At 39.3% G+C, this 21,796-nt stretch overlaps 1 protein-coding gene across 3 annotated transcripts in view; it reads left to right on the top strand.

Annotated features, from left to right (window-relative positions):
* Window positions 1-21,506, top strand: part of VPS35 (VPS35 retromer complex component) — a 32,044-nt gene extending 10,538 nt beyond the window's left edge. For all 3 annotated transcript variants that reach the window (XM_015126074.3, XM_015126073.3, XM_077987192.1), the window contains exons 6-17: window positions 1,105-1,318; window positions 2,866-2,949; window positions 3,885-3,994; window positions 6,207-6,303; window positions 6,405-6,553; window positions 8,391-8,598; window positions 9,004-9,159; window positions 11,766-11,888; window positions 17,553-17,732; window positions 18,228-18,467; window positions 18,843-18,986; window positions 20,522-21,506. In XM_015126074.3, coding sequence (XP_014981560.1) covers window positions 1,105-1,318; window positions 2,866-2,949; window positions 3,885-3,994; window positions 6,207-6,303; window positions 6,405-6,553; window positions 8,391-8,598; window positions 9,004-9,159; window positions 11,766-11,888; window positions 17,553-17,732; window positions 18,228-18,467; window positions 18,843-18,986; window positions 20,522-20,701 — 1,885 coding nt within the window. In that variant the 3' untranslated portion in view covers window positions 20,702-21,506. The remainder of the gene's footprint in view (window positions 1-1,104; window positions 1,319-2,865; window positions 2,950-3,884; window positions 3,995-6,206; window positions 6,304-6,404; window positions 6,554-8,390; window positions 8,599-9,003; window positions 9,160-11,765; window positions 11,889-17,552; window positions 17,733-18,227; window positions 18,468-18,842; window positions 18,987-20,521) is intronic.
* Window positions 21,507-21,796: the final 290 nt, after the last annotated feature.

Here is a 21,796-nt window from a genome sequence, read left to right as displayed (position 1 = left end):
TATAGACTGCTAGTTACCTTGGAATATAAGTGATTTGAGTTATCTGTTACAAGTTACCTATTAACTCCAGAAGAGAAATAATAAAAGCCATTCAGAGACACTCGTTTCTCTTGTGTAATCAGTATTCTAGCATCAAAGTCTACTGTACTTTTATCCCACAGCAGGGGCAGATGGTCAGCCAACTGTGGTCTTCAGTGGGGTAAGCTGTTCACATGACAGGTCCTCAGATTAAAGAACTTCATTCCTTTTTAAAAAAGTTTATTCATTTATTTTCTTTTTAAAATTTTTAATCTTTTTCCAGTTTGCTCCAACAGATTTTGTTTTTTTAAAAAAAAAATCATTTATTTCTGAGATGTACAATTCAATGGTTTTTAATATATCTGCATCAATTTCTTTTTAAACAGTACAGAAAAGATAAAAAATTAACAGTGTAGAGAAATCGATGAAGTTATTTGCTTTATTATGTTTTGACTGTCCATTTTGAGCATTTAGTTAGGCAATCAATAAAAATTTTTGAAAGCTGCCGAAGTCTCCATCCTAGGAGACGTAGAAAAATAAAGCAGGAAATCCATGGTCTCTTCCCTCACAAAACTTACATTCCAATTAAAAACAAAATATTCAACAGTAAAATGATGTAGTTAGCAATACACCATAAGTGTTGAAATTTTTAGCGTTTTGTTTTTGTTTTTGGTTTGTAGGGATGGGGTCTCATTATGTTGCCCAGGCAAGTTTTAAACTCCTGGCCTAAAGCGATCTTCCTGCTTTGGCCTCCCAAAGCACAGATTACAGACATGAGCCCCCATGTCCATCCTTCTAGCCTTTTGAATTAAGGAATTTGCCATAAGAGCAAGTCCAGTTGGCCCAACTCCAGATACAGAGTTGGGGAAAGTAATTTGCCCTTTAAATTTATAGTGTCCTTTTCATGGTACTTTTTACCCTAGAGTCTGTTCCCTTTGAAATTTAACACTAAGCCAATGAAGTTGAAAGTGGTTTTTCATAAAGCATTGGTGTACTACAGAGATAAGTAGGAAATGCACAAAGGAGAGGGATAGTAGTAAGTTGGTTCTGTAAATACTGTGTAAAGACTTTTCTGTTTCTTTGCAGCGAAGAAACAACTGGTGACATCAGTGATTCCATGGATTTTGTACTACTCAACTTTGCAGAAATGAACAAACTCTGGGTGCGAATGCAGCATCAGGGACATAGCCGAGATAGAGAAAAAAGAGAACGAGAAAGACAAGAACTGAGAATTTTAGTGGGAACAAATTTGGTGCGCCTCAGTCAGTTGGAAGGTGTAAATGTGGAACGTTACAAACAGGTTTATATCTTTTTGTTACCTCTTCTTATGTTCTGAGATAAAATGAAATCTGATTTTTAAAATCAGAATATTTTTGTTATGTAATAGTACATTGAAAAACATCTTAAAATGGCTTTTATTGAAGAAGACTTAAATGGAAAGATATATATGCAATGTTTGTGGATTGGAAGACTTAATATTGTCAAGATAGCATTAAAAAAAAATTGATCTATAGATCCAATGTAATCTCAGACAAAATCCTAGCAGACTTTTGTAGAAATTAAGAAGCTGATTCTGAAGTTTATATGAGGAAACAAAGAACCTGGAACAGCTACAACAAATTTGAAAAGGAAGAACAAGTTGAAAGACCCAGACTATCTGAATTCATGATTTACTCTAAAGCTACAGTGAGAGCCTGTGTGGTATTGGTGAAAAGGATAGACACACAAATCAATGGAGGAGAATAAAACAGGGAATGGCAAACTTTACCTGTGAGGGACCAAATAATAAATGGTTTTTGGCTTTGCAAGACGTATGCCTTACAACAAGCTTATCCAACCTGCGGCCCAGGGCAGCTTGGAACGTGGCCCAACACAAGTTTGTAAACTTTAAAACATGAGATTTTTTGCTTTTTTTTTTTTTCAAAAGCTCATCTTCTGTTATTAGTGTATTTTATGTATGGCCCAAGACAATTCTTCTAATTCTTCTTCAAACCAAACGATTGGACACCCCTGGTCTACAACTACTAACACTGCAGATATGTTGCAAAAGCAGCCACAGACAATATGGAAGTGAATGGGCATGGCTGTGTTCCAGTAAAACTTTATTTGTAAAAACAAGCAGCAGCTCAGTTTACCGATCTCTCACTAGACAATCCATAATAGACCCAGATATTTATGAGCAGTTATTTTTGATAAAAGTACAAAGGCAACCTTTTCAGCAAGTGATTCTGGAACAATTTGATGTTTATATGCAAACAACAAAAAACCCTGAACCTTGACCCTCATCCCTTATACCGTACAGAAAAAACAAAATCTATCAGAGACCTAAATATAGAACCTAAAACTATTAGAAGAAAACACAGAGGAAATCTTTATGACCTAGGATTAGACAAAGATTTCTGAGGATACACAAAAAAGCACAAGCCATGGAGAAAAAAACTCACTTTTGAGAGGCCAAGGCAGATGGATCACTTGAGTCCAGGAGTTCGAGACAAGCCTGAGCACCATAGAGAGACCCCATCTCTACAAAAATTACCAAAATTAGCTGGGCATGGCGGAATGTACCTGTAGTCCCAGCTACTCAGGAGGCTTGAGGTGGGAGGATGGCTTGAGCCCAGGAGGTGGACGTTGCATTGAGTGGAGAGTGTCCCGCTGCACTCCAGCCTGGGCAACAGAACAAGACCTTGTCTCAAAAAGAAAATAGCTTTTAAAGATTAGAAGTGAAGTCTTGGTGAGAAAAATCTCAAATATGATTTTCAAGTTAGTAGTTCAAATGTGTTGCTAGAGGAATAGCTTAAGAGTTTGAAAACAGATTTTAACCCTTATGTGTGTTTTTTTCTCTTTTAGATTGTTTTGACTGGCATATTGGAGCAAGTTGTAAACTGTAGGGATGCTTTGGCTCAAGAATATCTCATGGAGTGTATTATTCAGGTAGGTGGGAACATGTCATTTTTTAAAAATGACCTATTTTATCTTTCGTTAAGTTTGTTTTGAAAAAATTTTGAAGGAATAGGAAATAAGCTTTCCTGAATAAAGAATTTTCCTTGCTGGGTGTGGTGACTCACACCTGTAATCCCAGCACTTTCTGAGTTCAAGGTGGGAGGATCTCTTGAGGCCAGGAGTTCAAAACCAGCCTGGGCAACATAGCAAGATGCCATTTCTATAAAAACTTAAAATAATTAAAAAAAAATTTTTTTTCATGTAATCTTGCTTCTTCTAAAAACAATTTAAAAACAGGGATTTTCTGTTTCCGACTTATAACTTGGTCTTTGTATCAATGTGGTTTGTTTTCCTCCAAACTGTAGGAATGAGTCATCTGAGTTTTCTTGGTCTCTGTAGCTTTAGTTTAATTGTAGGTGCACTTTGTTTATTGGAATATTTCTGTCTGAGCTTATGTTTAGTAGAGAGGTTCAGAAGTAATGTGTTCAAATTTAGTTGTATAAGATTACAGTGTTTTTTTTTTTTTTTTTTTTTTTTTTTTTTGAGACGGAGTCTCGCTCTGTCACCCAGGCTGGAGTGCAGTGGCCGGATCTCAGCTCACTGCAAGCTCCGCCTCCTGGGTTCACGCCATTCTCCGGCCTCAGCCTCCCGAGTAGCTGGGACTACAGGCGCCCGCCACCTCGCCCGGCTAGTTTTTTTTGTATTTCTTAATAGAGACGGGGTTTCACCGTGTCAGCCAGGATGGTCTCGATCTCCTGACCTCGTGATCCGCCCGTCTCGGCCTCCCAAAGTGCTGGGATTACAGGCTTGAGCCACCGCGCCCGACCAGATTACAGTGTTTTTTTCCCCACAAATGTGAACTTTACCATATTAGTTCAGAATATTATGTGAAATACTTTTACTTGTATTGATCATTTGATTTTCAGGTTTTCCCTGATGAATTTCACCTCCAGACTTTGAATCCTTTTCTTCGGGCCTGTGCTGAGTTACACCAGAATGTAAATGTGAAAAACATAATCATTGCTTTAATTGATAGGTAAGACCTTCCAACACTGGAGGATACATGCTCGGACTTGACAATAATGAATTTTAAACATTTTTTGAATTATTTGTCTCTGTTACATCTTTATCATACCAATGATCTTAATTTAATTATACTATAAATAGTGTAGCTTTGTGAGTATGAGTACTAGGTACTTGCCTTGGTTAGACACGAAAGAGGCTTAACTTAAATGTGCAGGAGACATGAAGATAAGATATTTATTCTGTGTGTTTAATTGACATTTAAAGACGTTGTGCAGACTTTTGTTTTAAATTGTACAAATCCAGAGATCATATTGAAGAACAAAATTTGTTTTTTCCTGTGATGTAAGTATCTTGCAGTGGGAACTCATTTGGTTTAGAGTAGCCATAAGATACAGATGATTGGAAATGTTCAAGTAATCACTCTATCATCACGTTTTCTTTTTTTTTTTTTTTTTTTTTTTTGAGACGGAGTCTCTCTCTGTCTCCCAGGCTGGAGTGCAGTGGCCGGATCTCAGCTCACTGCATGCTCCGCCTCCCAGGTTCACGCCACATTCTCCTGCCTCAGCCTCCCGAGTAGCTGGGACTACAGGCGCCCGCCACCTCGCCCGGCTAGTTTTCTGTATTTTTTAGTAGAGATGGGGTTTCACCATGTTAGCCAGGATGGTCTCGATCTCCTGACCTCGTGATCCACCCGTCTTGGCCTCCCAAAGTGCTGGGATTACAGGCTTGAGCCACCGCGCCCAGCCCACATTTTCTTAAAGAAAAAATTTTAAGTATCAAATATGTTTAGTACATCCACTTTAAGTTTTATTTTCTTAGTTTTTTTTTTTTTTTTTAGACAGAGTCCCACTCCGTCACCCAAGCTAGAGTGCAGTGGTGCTATCTTGGCTCACTGCAACTTCCAACTCCTGGGTTCAAGGGGTTCTAGTGTCTCAGCTTCCCGAGTAGCTGGGATTACAGACATGCACCACCATGCCCGGCTAATTTTTGTATTTTTAGTAGAGATGGGGTTTTGCCAGGTTGGCCAGGCTGGTCTCAAACTCCTAAGCTCAAATGATCAGCCTGCCTCCGCTTCCTGAAGTGCTGGGATTACAGATGTGAGCCACTGTGTTTGGCCAATGGGTGACTTTTTTGCAGCCATGTTGTGTAGTAGTACAGAATGTCTGTCCTACTACTTGTAAGCATTGTCATGAAACCAGAAACCTAAGTGAAGATTTATTTCTGCAGATACCTTTTGTATGTTTTTTGAAAAACTAAGTTATTCATTTTAAAGTCTGAGAATTCAGATTACAAAATTTTCCAAATTATCAGCTCAATCCTGGGCAGCAAAAATCCCATACTGATTGGGCCCCCTCTTAAAGGAAGCTAGTAACTGGATTTTCCTGTGTTGCCTGTAATGTCACTTACCCATCTCTGTCAGTAGTGATGCTTCTGGGCGTAACAAAATGTGGATGTAGTTGTGACTGTGACAAACAGATAATGATAATGAAACAGACATTATTTTGAGTAATTTAAGATGAGGGAAATAAAAGTTAATTTTATGAATTTTAGACTTAGTTGTATTTCAAACTTTAGTAAAAATGCAGTATCTTAAAATAGTCTATGTACTTTTATTTTTTAAAGATTATTTATTTGAATCATGGTTGTTGAATACATTTGTCACTTTAATGCATTTCTGTCCATATCTACTTAATTATGCTTCAAAGAGTTTGAGAGAATTATCTTGTTGAAAATCTACTTAGTATGGTATGAAATAAGAATGCTGAAGAAAAAAGGTTGCACTGGCAAAACTGTTTAGTTAAAAATGAATTGAGAAGGCCGGGTGCAGTGGCTCACATCTGTAATCCCAGCACTTTGGGAGGCCAAGGAGGGAGGCTTGCTGGAGTCCAGGTTAGTACCACCCTGGGCAACATAGTGAAACCCTATCACTACAGAAAGCACAAAAATTAGCTGGGCGTGGTTGCACATGCTGTTAGCCCCAGCTACTCAGGAGGCCTAGGTGGGAGGAGGATAGCTTGAGCCCAGCAGGTGGAGGTTTCATTGAGCTGAGAGTACACAACTGCACTCCAGCCTAGCTGACAGAGTGAGACTCTGTCTAAAAAAACAAGCCTTTTGGGCTCATACAAAATATAGAAAAGCAATAAAGAATAAGATGTCATCCATGATCTCACTACCCAAACCCTGTATCTTTTAAAATAAAGGCGTTTTGTTTTTTTTTTTAGATTAGCTTTATTTGCTCACCGTGAAGATGGACCTGGAATCCCAGCGGATATTAAACTTTTTGATATATTTTCACAGCAGGTGGCTACAGTGATACAGGTTTGTGTAGCATTTCTCCTAAGTTCTCAAAATTTTGAAACTTCTCTGCCTTCCTTTTACAATTGTTTAAAATAAATTGTATGGTTTTCTAAACATTCCAGTCTAGACAAGACATGCCTTCAGAGGATGTTGTATCTTTACAAGTCTCTCTCATTAATCTTGCCATGAAATGTTACCCTGATCGTGTGGACTATGTTGATAAAGTTCTAGAAACAACAGTGGAGATATTCAATAAGCTCAACCTTGAACAGTAAGTCAGTTACATTTTTGTAAAAATCCTCATAAAGACACTTTTTTCCTAGATTTGCTTTTCTTTCTCAATTGTTTTTTGAAATGCTGGCATTTGTCTTGTTTTAATCATGCATTAAGATTGTCATGCTTAGCACTACTAGGGGTAGAAAGTGGTGACCAATTACTTGGTTGTGTATATTAATGAAATTGTGGTACCTATGGACCATATGAAGTCTTCAGGGACCAGTGACTCCAATTTGGATCTCTTTCTGTGTATCAGGGGCATCCAGTCTTTTGGCTTCCCTGGGCCACATTGGAAGAAACATTTTCTTGGGCCACACATAAAATACACTATCACTAACAATAGCTGATGAGCTTTAAAAAAACTTGCAAAAAACTGATAATGTTTTAAGAAGGCTTACAAATTTGTGTTGGGCTGCATTCAAAGCCATGCTGGGCTGCATGCAGCCTGTGGGCTGCGGGTTGGACGAGCTTGCTGTATGTGAATGAGTTCCTAAACTGGTAAGGAAACTTTCTCAGGCAGTATTTATTTCCATAAGAGGTGTTTTCCTACGAATGAGCACATGGTGAAAAATGAAGGGTGTATGTATATTTAAGGTGCAGAATTAAATTGGTTTAAATATCTTTTCTATTTTGAGCTTTGATTTTGATACCTTCAAGGAAGTATGAACAGTCCTGTTTCCAACTTGAAGCCTCCTCAGCTGTTCTGTCCTAGACCTGTGGCGTCCTGTAGTGGCCACTGTGGGCAGCTCGGATCCTGTTACCTTCCCCCGCAGTTCCCTTCCTGCCCCATTCCCCACTGCTCTGGACTTGGTTCAAGCCAGGCCTGCCTCCCCCGCCCATATTCTTGAGAATTTTACCTCATGTCATGTTCCTCCTTTCTATCTCCCTTCTAGTGGTTTACCTGCATCAAGAAAATTTACTCTTTTTTTCCTCCGTTTGTGTTACCCTTTTCTTTTGGTCATTTTGGTTTTGTGTGTGTGCGAACGGAAAACAAGTTCAGATATGGAATAAGTATGAGTGAAAATTAAATGATGTGCCAGGTGTGGTGGCTTGCACCTGTCATCCCAGCTATTCAGGAGGCTGAGTTGGGAGAATCACTTGAGCCCAGGAGTTTGAGAACAGCCTGGGCAACAGAGCGAGATCCTGTCTCTAATAAAAAATAAAATTAAAAATTAAAAAAATTTAAATAAAAAAACTAAATGATGTATCTATGTCTTTCTCCCCAAGTGAATTTTAAAGTAAAAATAGACAAAATCATTGGAAATAACAAACTCTAAAGAGGTTGTAATAAATGCCCCAATATGCCTCAGTATCTACAGAATGCTTTTACTAACCACTACCTAAGTCAGTCAGCCTGCTTTTCCTTAATCACCAACATCTGATACAGAAGAAATAGTTTATATATTTTTCTATTGTGTCAAATTGCTGGTTTTGCATGGATTTTTTTTCCTATTTATTTTCATCGTGAATATACAATACTTGTTGGCTGCCCCCTGGGAACCAAAGTACCACTTAAAATACTTCCCTTAGAAATGTCATCGAATTCTAGACAGTCATCTTAACTCCAGCTATACCGTCTGTTCATGAGTTGGAAACTGTTTCTAGTTTTGTATCAACAGAAAAATAATAGATGAATATATATATTTATGTTTAGATAGGCATTTTTTATCCTCTTGAAAGGAGGTTGTTACAGTCTTCTGTGGTGGTATGATTCACCTGACCCATTTCCTTTAATGTGTAATGAAAAATTTCAAATTCTTACAGAACAAGTGCTATTTGTGTATAGAGAAAGTTAATTTTGTTCATTAAGACTTCTGTTTTTCTTTTTGTAGTATTGCTACCAGTAGTGCAGTTTCAAAGGAACTCACCAGACTTTTGAAAATACCAGTTGACACTTACAACAATATTTTAACAGTCTTGAAATTAAAACATTTTCACCCACTCTTTGAGTACTTTGACTATGAGTCCAGAAAGAGCATGAGTTGTTATGTGCTTAGTAACGTTCTGGATTATAATACAGAAATTGTCTCTCAAGACCAGGTAAGAGAATACCTACATGCTATTTTAGGGAAACAGTGTTACAATTTTAGACTATGGACCTAGATACCTGAGATGGGAGGGGAGGGTAATTCAATACTAAAGAAAATGTACAAGTAACTTATTCATTATATAAATTAGAAAATTGGAGATGTATAAAGAATCATAAAACATTTATAATTCCACCAGATAGAGAATAACCACTGTAAATTAACATTTTGTGCATATCTGTCCAGACTTTTGTCTGTATATGTGTGTATGGCATACATGTGTATCGACTTTCTATCCAAAAAAAGGAATATCTTGTTGATACTGTATTGTAATTTTATAACTGGAAACACTTTTGACAGTGGCTTTATATGCCAATGGTTTCACGTCAGTGGGTTTCTTATGCCTCACATGTTACAGGTGGATTCCATCATGAATTTGGTATCCACATTGATTCAAGATCAGCCAGATCAGCCTGTAGAGGACCCTGATCCAGAAGACTTTGCTGATGAGCAGAGCCTTGTGGGCCGCTTCATTCATCTACTGCGCTCTGAGGACCCTGACCAGCAGTACTTGGTATGAGTTTACTATTAGTATATCCCTGTATCAGCTCCTAGTGAAATCACATGTTGAAGTGCTTAAAATGGTTTAATTCACCTTCTGGTCTTAGACGGTTTTGAAGGAATTGCAACTGAATCAAAGATTGACTTGAACCCGGGAGGCGGAGGTTGCAGTGAGCTGAGATTGCGCCACTGCACTCCAGTCTGGGCAGCAGAGCGAGACTCTGTCTCAAAAAAAAAAAAGAGATTCATAGCATCTGTGGGCTTTTACTTTATATATAAACATAATTGTAAATTTCTGGAGCATGTGAGTAACAATTCAGTTGCTCTGATTTCTTTTGAAGACTCTCTGAGAATTACAAAAAAGTCTCTTCTTTTACTTGAGTGCCCATAAGTATTCCATGTTGATTTTTTTCTGAACTATGTATTGCTTATAATAAACTTTATAAGAAATACAATTCTTACATTTAATTTTACTTTTCCAAATTTGCAAGTATAAATTATATTTGTCACATTGAAAATGTGCGTTTTTGTTTTTTGATGAGAGGTTTTAAAATTCATTTTGCCTTTTTCTTAACTTTTTTTTTTCTGATAAAGAACAATCACATGAGGTTCTCTTTATTATTAGTCCACAGGGAAACTTTGTGAAATGGATAAAGCATGTTGCCTGAGTAGGGGTATCAGTGATCGATACTAGATAGAGAATTTATTTTAGTGAAGGGTTAGCACGGTTGGCTGCTTAATTATTGTTTGGGCAAAGTAGTTTAACCATTCTTGGATGCATAAGGCTGTTAGGCTGCTATGATGAAAAAGACATTTGCTTGAGGATGTCCTGACTGTTTTATCTCTTTCTGTTGACTTTCTTCATTGTAGTTGACACTCCTGTACTTCTTCATAATCAGTGTGAAATAAGAGGCTGACTGCTGTTGATAGTGTGATGGTCTTTCTCTTGGCTTAGTAGCAAACATTCCAGGACTGTGGTATTGTGCTCTGTGAGCTATGTCATCTGTACAGAGTGACTGAGTATTTTAACTGTTTCCCTTAAGTTTGTGTGTGAGATTGTGTGTGTCTGTGTGTTTTCATTTTCTATTGCATACCAAATGTAGTAGTTAGAAAGTATGCCTTCCCGCTGGGCATGGTGGCTCGCACCTATAATCCTAGCACTTTGGGAGACTGAGGTGGATGGATCACCTGAGATCTGGAGTTCAAGACCAGCGTGGCCAACACAGTGAAACCCCATCTTTACTAAAAATACAAAAAACTAGCCAGGCATGGTGGTAGGCACCTGTAATCCCACCTGCTTGGGAGACTGAGGCAGGAGAATCACTTGAACCTGGGAGGTGGAGGTTGCAGTGAGTGGATATCACGCCATTGCACGCCAGCCTGGGCAACAAGAGTGAAACTCTGTCTCAAAAAAAAGTATGCCTTCTGCATGTGGCTGATTGGTTATTCCCATGTATAACGATCTTTAATAATAGGGTCATTAGCTCTGACTGCCCGAGGGAAAATGCATTCTCTTATTCATCTGCCATATCAGGAATTTCACAAAATCTGAATGTCATTGTGTCACACATATTAAAAACATTTTATAAACTCTTTTTCTTGTAATTTTTCTGAATTGGCTATATGTTGTACCATTTCAGAAAAAAAATCCAAGAAAAACACAGAATTCATGGAATATTTCACAAGTAGCTCTTTTAAAGTATATTAGCCTTTTCGGTCTTAATATTTTTTGGAATGAGGAGGTATGATGTACCAGTAATATGCATATAGTTGTTTTGTATCATAGTAATAGTTAATATTACTGAGCGTATGCCTTGTGCTAAGTAGTGGTGAAACCTCACTTGGTCACTTGATCTTCCCAACAACCCTGGGAGTTTACAGAAACTTGTGGCTAAGAGAAGGTAAATAATTTGCCCAAAGCCACACATGTAACAAGTATTAGGATTTACTTTTAAATGTGAGTCTCTGAGTGTCTTCACAGCCTTCTTTTTTTCTCTTTTTTTTTTGAGATGGAATCTTGCTCTGTCACCCAGGCTGGAGTGCAGTGGCATGATCCCAGACTACTGCAACCTCCATCTCCTGGGTTCAAGCAATTCTCCTGCCTCAGCCTCCCGAGTAGCTGAGATTACAGGTGTACGCCACCATGCCCAGCCAATTTTTGTATTTTCAGTAGAGACGGGGTTTACCTATGTTGGCCAGGCTGGTCTCGAACTACTGACCTCAACTTATCTGTCCACCTTTGGCCTCCCAAAGTGCTGGGATTACACACATGAGTCACCACATCTGGCCAGAGCCTACATTCTTTATCAATGCAGCATACTTTGCATGTGTGTATATGAAAATATATTTAAATATATCTTTGCTTCTAACTCACTATCTTGGGCAGGTTATACAACCTCTCTGAAACTCATACTTCCCCATTTGTGAAATGGAATTGTATCTGTCTCTGAATTGTTGTGACAACTTGAGGAGATAAGAAATATATAAATTGCCTGCCATAAACTATGGTACATTGTATATATTCACAAAATGTTAGCAATGATGATTAGAGCCCACATTTATTTCACAAATGATTAATCATAGTTTGGAAATTTTTTTTCTTTAATGCTTTTGGGTCAGATTTTGAACACAGCACGAAAACATTTTGGAGCTGGTGGAAATCAGCGGATTCGCTTCACATTGCCACCATTGGTATTTGCAGCTTACCAGCTGGCTTTTCGATACAAAGAGAATTCTAAAGTGGTGAGTTTACTTTTAAATATTTAGGCACTTTTTTCCTTTTTCATCACTCTGAGTGTGTGTGTGTTTGTTTTATGTTATAAAAAATTTCAAACATACAAAAATAGACAGTGGTATAATAAAATCCCATTTTTGGCAACTCTGTATTTGTTACTTATCCTGTGCTAAGTGTTCCTAATGGTGATGTTGGTGGATCACATACTAAATGAGGGATCACATAAAAAGCACTTAGAAATGCAAGATTAAAGCAGTGTGAATTTATGCTGAAACTCTTTCCTAAGTTCTAATTCAGGTTAGCTTTAAAACCTAAGGAGAGGGTCTAGCATTGCAGTCATTTCTCTCTAAAGGCATATAATTGCATAATATCATGAGTTGTGGGCAACTTTTTATGAGCTTTTTTCTTCCTCAAACCAGAATCATGGCTTGAGTCTTCACGGTGTAGTTTTGAAGAAAATACCTCAAGCTCATGTACCTGAAAGTTGGACAGTCAGGTTAATGTTAAGGAACAACCTCAGTAACTTAATTTTGTTTGTTTGTTTGTTTTGAGATAGGGTCTCATTCTGTCCCCCAGCTGGAGTGCAGTGGCTCAGTCTTGGCTCACTGCAACCTCCACCTCCTGGGTTCAAGCGATTCTTGTGTGTCAGCCTTCTAAGTAGCTGGGATTACAGGTGTGCACCACCATGCTCAGCTAATTTTTGTATTTTTAGTAGAGACAGGGTCTTGCCATGTTGATCAGCTGGTCTCGAACTTGTGGCCTCAAGTGATCCTCCTGCCTCAGCCTCTCCAAGTGCTAGGATTGTAGGTGTGAGCCACCACACCCGGCCTCAGTAGGGACTTGATTTTCTCATAATAGAGAAAAAAGGATGTATTAAGTAGACCTACCAGCATGAAACAGCAACTTTTGGCCAATTTGTATTAGGCCAGCTTATCATTCACTCTTTACCAGCATTTACGGATAGAAATTTGTGAATATAACAATAAAAATAGCAACCAGCCTACATTAAAAAGCCATAGTAATTAAGACAGTGTGCCAATATGGTACTGGCGTAAAAACAGACACATAGACCAACGGAACAGAATAGAGAGTCTAGAAATAAACCCATACATGTGCAATAAACTAATCTTTGATAAGGACACCAAGAATACACAAAGGGGAAACGGATGGTGTCTTCAATAAATAGTATTGGGAAAGTTGGATATCCACATGCAAAAGAATAGAATTGGACTCTCATCTTGTACCATATATAATAATGAACTCAAAATGGATTAAAGACCTGAAACCATAAAGCTCCTAGAAGAAAACATAGGGAAAAACCTCCTTGTCATTGGTCAGTGATTTTTTTGGATGTGAAACCAAAAATCTAGGCAATCAAAGCAAAAATAAGCAAGTGGGAGTCTATTAAACTAAAAAGCTTCTGTACAACAAAGGAAACAATCAGCAGAGTGAAGAGACAGCCAATGGAATGGGGGAGAATATTTGCAAACTGTACTTCTGAAAAGTGGTCAGTATCCAAAATATATATGGAATGCAACTCAGTAGCAAGCAAATGAATAACTTGATTTAAAAATGAGCAAAGGATCTGAATAGACATTTTTCCAAAGGAGACATACAGATGGCCAACTGGTATATGAACAGATGTTCGACATCATTTATCAGGAAAATGCAAATCAGAACCACTATGAGATATTACCGCATATCTGTCAGAATAACTGTTACCAAAAGGACAGAAAATCAAGTGTTGGCAAGGATGTAGAGAAATGGGAACCCTGTTTATTATTGGTGGGAATATAAATTAGTATAGCCATTATGGAAAACGGTATGGAGGTTCCTCAAAAAACTGAAACTAGAACTACCATGTGACCCTGCAGTCCCACATCTGGTTATGTATTGAAAGGAAAGGAAATCAGTATCTCAAAGAGATACCTGCACTCCCATGTTCATTGCAGCATTATTCACGATGGCTGAGATACGGAAACAACCTTAGTGTCCATCGATAGATGAGTAAAGACATTGTGTTTTGTATATATGTGTGTGTATATACGTGTATGTGTGTGTGTATATATATATGTACATACATTCTCTACATAGTAGAATAATATTCGGCTATAGAAATGAAGAAAATCTTGCCATTTATGACAATAGGGATTAATCTGGAGGACATTATTCTAAGTGAAATAAGCCAAACACGGAAAGGCAAATACTGCATGACTTCATTTATATGTAGAATTGTTTTTTAAGTTGAATTCACCCAGCCTGGGTAACATAGCAAGACCCAATCTCTATTAAAAAATAAAAAGGCCGATTGTGGTGACTCACATCTGTAATCCCAGCACTTTGGGAGGGCAAGGCAGGCGGTTCACCTAAGGTCAGAGTTCGAGACCAGCCTGACCAACACGGAGAAACCCCATCTCTACTAAAAATACAAAATTAGCTGGGCATGGTGGCGCATGCCTATAGTCCCAGCTACTCGGGAGACTGAGGCAGGAGAATCACTTGAACCTGGGATGCAGAGGTTACGGTGAGCCAAGATCGCACCATTGCACTTCAGCCTGGGCAAGAGTGAAACTCCGTCTAAAAAAAAGAAAAGAAAATTAAAAAATTAGCCAGGTGTGGTGGTACATGCCTGTAGTCCTACCTACTCAAGAGGCTAGGGCAGGGCTGGGTGTGGTGGCTCATACTTGTAATCCTAGCACTTTGGGAGGCCAAGGTGGGTGGATCATCTGAGATCAGGAGTTTGAGACCAGCCTGGCCAACATGGTGAAACCCCGTCTCTAGTAAAAATACAAAAATTAGCCAGGCGTGAGGGTACATGCCTGTTATCCCAGCTACTCGGGAAGCTGAGGCAGGAGAATAACTTGAACCCGGGAGGCAGAGGTTGCAGTAAGCCGAGATTGCGCCACTGCACTCCAGCCTGGGCGACAAGGTGAGACTCCATCTCAAAAATAAGAGGCTAGGGCAGGAGGACAGTTTGAGCCCAGAAGTTGGAGGCTGTAGTGAGTTATGATTATTCTTTTGCGCTCTAGCCTGGGCGACAGAGGGAGACCCAGTCACTAAAAAATGGTTGAACTTGTATAAGCAAAGACTAGAACACTAGTTGCCAAAGAATACAAACTTTCAGTTATAAGATGAAAAAATTCTGGGATCAAAATGATTTAGGGCAAATAAATAAAAGTAACTAGCCTTTACTTATTTACTACCATTACTTACTGTGTTGCCATACACTGCGCCAAGGTCTGTGACTGTCAATGTCACTTTTTTTTTTTTTTTTTGGAGTCAAGGTCTTTGTCACCCAGACTGGGATACAGTGGTGTGATTACAGCTCACTGCAGCTTTGAACTCTTAGGCTCAAGTGATCCTCCCACTTCAGCCTGCTGAGTAGCTGGTACTACAAGCATGTGCCACCACACTGGCTAATTTTTTATTTTTTGTAGAGACAGAGTCTCACTGTGTTGCCTAGACTGGTCTGAAACTCTTGGGCTCAAGTGATCCTCCTGACTCCTTGGCCTCCCAAAGTGTTGGGATTACAGGCATGAGCCACCATGCCCTGCCTGTTGCCATCTTTTAAAAATGAAAAGAACTGATTGCTTTAACAAGAAGAAATTTGGATAGTCAATCATGATAAAATATTTAACCTTGCTTGTAATTACAACAGCGAACCTTTTAAGAAATCAAATTGGCAAAGAGAAATGAAAAATAAGGTTTAGCAATGGCGATGGTGTGATGAAAATTCATTCTCATCTAATGTTGGCAGTGTGAATTACTGTAATACTTCTAGGAAGTTGGCAGTATGTAAGTAGGGTGTTAAAATATCCAATAATTTTACTACAAGTAGAATTCCAAGAATTTATACTAAGGGAATAATTAGGGTCTCAGTAAAGCTTAGTGTATATAGAACATTCATTGTAATATTAGAGATTATTTCTAAAAGGGAATAGTTAAATAAATTATGCCATAGCCAGTCTCTGTAATATTTTCTAGTCATTACAATGATTTTAAATTAGTATCGGGAAAATTGTTAGGATAAAATAAGTGAACTCAAAGTTAGAGCTGGGCGCGGTGGCTCACGCCTGTAATCCCAGCACTTTGGGAGGCCGAGGCAGGCGGATCACCTGAGGTCGGGAGTTTGAGATGAGCCTGACCAACATGGAGAAACCCCGTCTCTACTAAAAATACAAAATTAGCTGGGTGTGGTGGCACATGCCTGTAATCCCAGCTATTCGGTAGGCTGAGGCAGGAGAATCACTTGAACCTGGGAGGCGGAGGTTGTGGTGAGCCGAGATCGTGCCATCGCACTCCAGCCTGGGAAGCAAGAGTGAAACGTCGTCTCAAAAAAAAAAAAAAAAGAAAAATTAGATACAAATTACTTGAATCGATTTTGTTTAACTCTCAAGTAAGAAAATAAGGGCTAGATGCGGTGGTTTAGGCCAGTAATCCTAGCACTTTGGGAGGCCGAGGTGGGTGGATCACTTGAGGTCAGCAGTTCAAGACTAGCCTGGCCAATAAGGTGAAACCCCTTCTCTACTAAAAATACAAAAATTAGCGGGGGCGTGGTGGCACACTTGTAATCTCAGCTACTCAGAAGGCTGAGACAGAATAATGGCTTGAACCCAGGAGGCAGTGGTGGCAGTGAGCCGAGATCGTGCCAAAGAGAAAAAAGAAAACCACACACAAAAATTCCAGTTACATTTATGTAGAAAGAAAGGAAGACATTTAGCATCAGAATGTTACCAATGATCATCCCTGGATGGTAGATTTAGGGATGATGTGTGGATGATTTTGTGTATTTTTCTAATTTTCTCCAATTTTGGAATGTTACTTACGAATCAGAAAAAACAAATATCAGCCAGTTGTAATGGCTCATGCTTGTAATTCCAACACTTTGGGAGGCTGAGGCGGGAGGTTTGCTCGGGGCCAGTAGTTCAAGATCAGCCTGGGCAACAGAATGAGACTCTGTGTCTATAAAAAAAATAAAAATTAGCCAGGTATGATGATGTGAGCCTGTAGTCCTAGCTATTCGGGAGTCTGAGGTGGGAGCATCACTTGAACCCAGGAGTTCAAGGCTGCAATGAGCTGTGATCACACCACTGCACTCCAGCCTGGGTAACAGAGCTTAAAAAAAAAAAAGGAAAGAAAAAACAGATTGGGTGCGGTGACTCATGCATGTGATCCTAGCACTTTGGGAGGCTGAGGTGGGCGGATCACTTGAGGTCAGGAGTTACCAGCCTGGCCAACTTGGTGAAACCCTGCCTCTACTAAAAATATAAAATTAGCTGGGCGTGGTGGCAGGCACTGTAATCCCAGCTACTCTGGAGGCTGAGGCAGGAGAATCACTTGAACCCAGGAGACGGAGGTTGTAGTGAGCTAAGATTGCGCCACTGCACTCTAGCCTGGGCAACAAGAGCAAAACTGTCTCAAAAAGAAAAAACAAATATCAAATACGTTAACATTGCAAAAGCAGTTTAACTTCAAATGATGTTTTGAGAAGACATCCTGCTTGATTTACTTGTGTGCCCTATAACTGAAACAGAGAAGGAAAATGACAGGAAAACTGCGCTCAACTTACCGTGTTCACTATTTTGTTCTATTAAAAGTTTTAAATAAAATGGAATCATGGAACAAGTTAATTTTGAACTTAAGGTAACTTAAAATGTTTTTTCTTGTTTTAGGATGACAAATGGGAAAAGAAATGCCAGAAGATTTTTTCATTTGCCCACCAGACTATCAGTGCTTTGATCAAAGCAGAGCTGGCAGAATTGCCCTTAAGACTTTTTCTTCAAGGAGCACTAGCTGCTGGGGAAATTGGTTTTGAAAATCATGAAACAGTCGCATATGAATTCATGTCCCAGGTGATGATCTGTTCTTTCTGTGTTGTCACGTCAGCTCTACTGAGTCAGTTGCTTGTTTGCAGGCATGGTGGTAATGACATGAATTTACTCTTCTTTTACTGAATATGTAACAACCACCTTCCCACCATCATGGAACCTCTTAATATTATTGTCATAATTGACTGGTATTGATCATTTGCTGATGAAATCTAAGATTTCCAAGTGGGTCATGGTAAAAGTGTTCCATGGAACATGAAATTTGGGAAATGCATTCCATTCCCAAAATTCAGTTTGGGAACCCGGGTTAAACAAAGTTGAAAGAAGTTTCTTTATTGCAACTTTTTAGCATTTTTACCATCTCAGCTGTGTCCTGTGGCTCTCGAGAGGGTGCAGCATTTTCTGATTTGAAGGCTGCAGAAGTCTCACAGGATGGAGGTTCGGTGAGAAGTACTTTGGAAAATGCTCAACTAGAGGATGGTTGGTTCTTGAAAGTCCTTTCTGCTTTGTGTTCACTAGGCCTTTTCTCTGTATGAAGATGAAATCAGCGATTCCAAAGCACAGTTAGCTGCCATCACCTTGATCATTGGCACTTTTGAAAGGATGAAGTGCTTCAGTGAAGAGAATCACGAACCTCTGAGGACTCAGTGTGCCCTTGCTGCATCCAAACTTCTGAAGAAACCCGATCAGGGCCGAGCTGTGAGCACCTGTGCACACCTCTTCTGGTCTGGCAGAAACACGGACAAAAATGGGGAGGAGGTAAGGTCATTCCTGACTGCATGATAGCAGACAGGATCGATAACAGGGATCGGTTGCCATGGCCTTGTGTTCTGGAGGTGAAACATTTGGGGTGCTTGGAAATCTGATGAAGAGAATTGCTTTGTTTTGTTAAAAAAGAGTCTCATCCTGTAGTGAAGCCTCTGCTTTGAGGATATTGTAACATAGCAAGTTCAAACCACTACCTGTTTTTAAAAAAATACAGCTGTATACTTCAAAAGAAGAAGGAGAATGAAAAGGATTTAAATTTGTTGTGTCCCTTTAGAACACGAAAGAGCACGGTAGTGTTGTGTTTCTTTGTATGAAAACGGGACGTTTCGTTAATCTCTTCACTGTCCCCCTGCCCTTTTATTTTAGCTTCACGGAGGCAAGAGGGTAATGGAGTGCCTAAAGAAAGCTCTAAAAATAGCAAATCAGTGCATGGACCCCTCTCTACAAGTGCAGCTTTTTATAGAAATTCTGAACAGATATATCTATTTTTATGAAAAGGAAAATGATGCGGTAAGTGAATTAGTAAAGTGTTGTTAATAAACTAACATTTTCCCTTCCTACTCAGGAAATTTGATATGTACAAAAGTTTATCATTCTGATACTTTAATCACTGTTCATTTGAAAAATATAAAATAATTTACAGATGTCAAGTAATAGCCTAATTTGTCATAATGTTCTAGTTTAAGACAATTCCTAGGCCGGGCACAGTGGCTCACGCCTGTAATCCCAGCACTTTGGGAGACCAAGGCGGGCAGATCACCTGAGGTCAGGAGTTCGAAACCAGCGTGGCCAACATGGTGAAATCCCATCTCTACTAAAAATACAAAAATTAGCTGGGCAGGCCGGGCGCGGTGGCTCACGCCTGTAATCCCAGCACTTTGGGAGGCCGAGGCGGGCGGATCACAAGGTCAGGAGATCGAGACCACGGTGAAACCCCGTCTCTACTAAAAATACAAAAAATTAGCCGGGCGCGGTTGTGGGCGCCTGTAGTCCCAGCTACTCGGGAGGCTGAGGCAGGAGAATGGCGTGAACCCGGGAGGCGGAGCTTGCAGTGAGCCGAGATCGCGCCACTGCACTCCAGCCTGGGCGACAGAGCGAGACTCCGTCTCAAAAAAAAAAAAAAAAAAAAAAAAAAAATTAGCTGGGCATGGTAGCAGGCGCCTGTAATCCCAGCTATTCGGGAGGCTAAGGCAGGAGAATGGTATGAACCCAGGAGGTGGAGCTTGCAGTGAGCTGAGATCATGCCACTGCACTCCAGCCTGGGCGACAGAGCAAGACTCTGTCTCAAAAAAAAAAAAAAAAAGATAATTCCTAAATGCAGTATCCTTTTAGCAATACAGTTTTGGTCAAGATTTGTAAGTTAAATAAAATTTTCCTTTTTTTCACAGTCTCGTTCTGTCACCCAGGCTGGAGTGCAGTGGTGCAATCTCAGCTCTGTGCAACCTCTGCCTCCTGGGTTCAAGCAATTCTCATGCCTCCGTCTCCTGAGTAGCTGGTATTATAGGTGCCCAGCACCACACCCAGCTAATTTTTGTATTTTTAGTAGAGATGGGGTTTCACCATGTTGACCTGGCTGGTCTTAAAACTCCTGACTTCAAGTGATCTGCCCGCCGCAGCCTCCCAAAGTGCTGGGAGTATAGGGATGAGCCACAGCACTGGGGCCAATTTTGCTTGTTTTAAAGGGTTGTTTGGGTTTTTTTGATAGTCAGTAGATGTTCAAACTAGGAATCGTATCCCCATCTTTCTTTTTTCATAATTACTTAGGTAATTGATGAGAGTAGCAGAAGCTCCTCAAAGCAATTTTATTAAATTGTGTTTAGCTGGGCCTGGTGGTACATGCCTATAATCCCTGCTACTGGGGAGGCTGAGGCAGGAGACTCGCTTGAACCCGGGAGGCGGAGGTTGCAGTGAGCCGAGATCTCGCCACTGCACTCCAGCCTGGGCGACAGAGTGAGATTCTATCTCAAAAAAATAAATAAAAATAAATTGTCTTTCATTTTTTGTGGTATGTGCTTGATCATGAATTTGTACATATTCTTTTGTAGGTAACAATTCAGGTTTTAAACCAGCTTATCCAAAAGATTCGAGAAGACCTCCCGAATCTTGAATCCAGTGAAGAAACAGAGCAGATTAACAAACATTTTCATAACACACTGGAGCATTTGCGCTTGCGGCGGGAATCACCAGAATCCGAGGGGCCAATTTATGAAGGTCTCATCCTTTAAAAAGGAAACAGCTCACCATACTCCTTTCCATGTACATGCAGTGAGGGTTTTATTATGCTAGGTTTTCCTTCCATAGATTGTGCCTTTCAGAAATGCTGAGGTAGGTTTCCCGTTTCTTACCTGTGATGTGTTTTACCCAGCACCTCCGGACACTCACCTTCAGGACCTTAATAAAATTATTCACTTGGTAAGTGTTCAAGTCTGTCTGATCACCCCAAGTAGCATGACTGATCTGCTATTTAAAATTCCTGTGATCTGTAAAACAAAACAAAACAAAACAAAAAAAACCCCACAAGCACTTATCTTGGCTACTAATGAAGCTCTCCTCCTTTTTTTTTTTGTTTGTTTCATTGTTGATTGTGTATTTTCTTCATTATTGGGGAGTACTAACCCAAAAGTGTCTGTCTCTTTTGTTCTTTAGTCCAATTTGAGATTAATTTAGAAGAAAGGAATACTGTATGTGAAATTCAGCTTGGGCTTTTCCCTAAATTGCAAGATAAGGCCATGTGTAAGATTTTCCCTAAAACTAGAATATATTAATGCATGTTTGAGAATTTTAAAACACCATGGTCAAAACGAGAAGTTATATTTTGCATATTTGGACTCAGCCATCCATTAAGAACCTATGTTGTCCTCTGGACATATTTATCAATATAATTTGGTTTTAAATAGTATAAAAGAAAATTTGTGATCTATATAATTTATGTATCACCTTCATTGTAAATTTAGCAGGAAATGCATCACAATTATGATTTTTTTTTTTTTTTTTTTTGCACCAGTGAAACAATAAAGTTGCTATTAACAATTTTGGAGCTTTTTTTCTCTTTTCATACTATCTTTAATTGATAAAAAGAACTAATAGAGTGGCTATAGAGTTTAATAGTCATTCTCATATATTCACAGAGCTCACTTAACTCTGGTTTTAAGCACTTGTTGAACAAGGCAGCATCTACTCTTTTAGTCATTTATACCCCTTTTCTTTCCTCAACTTTACCCTGCTTTTCCCAAGGCATGATGAATTCACATAAACCCCCCAAAGGCTCACCAGCAATACTAGTTACCTACTATATAATAAACCATCCCAAAACTTAATGT

The sequence above is a fragment of the Macaca mulatta genome, chromosome 20 (genome assembly GCF_049350105.2).
Source record: "Macaca mulatta isolate MMU2019108-1 chromosome 20, T2T-MMU8v2.0, whole genome shotgun sequence".
NCBI classification, from domain to species: Eukaryota; Metazoa; Chordata; class Mammalia; order Primates; family Cercopithecidae; genus Macaca; species Macaca mulatta.
Note: the sequence above shows the minus strand (reverse complement) of the source record. Positions and strands in the feature narration are given on the sequence as shown.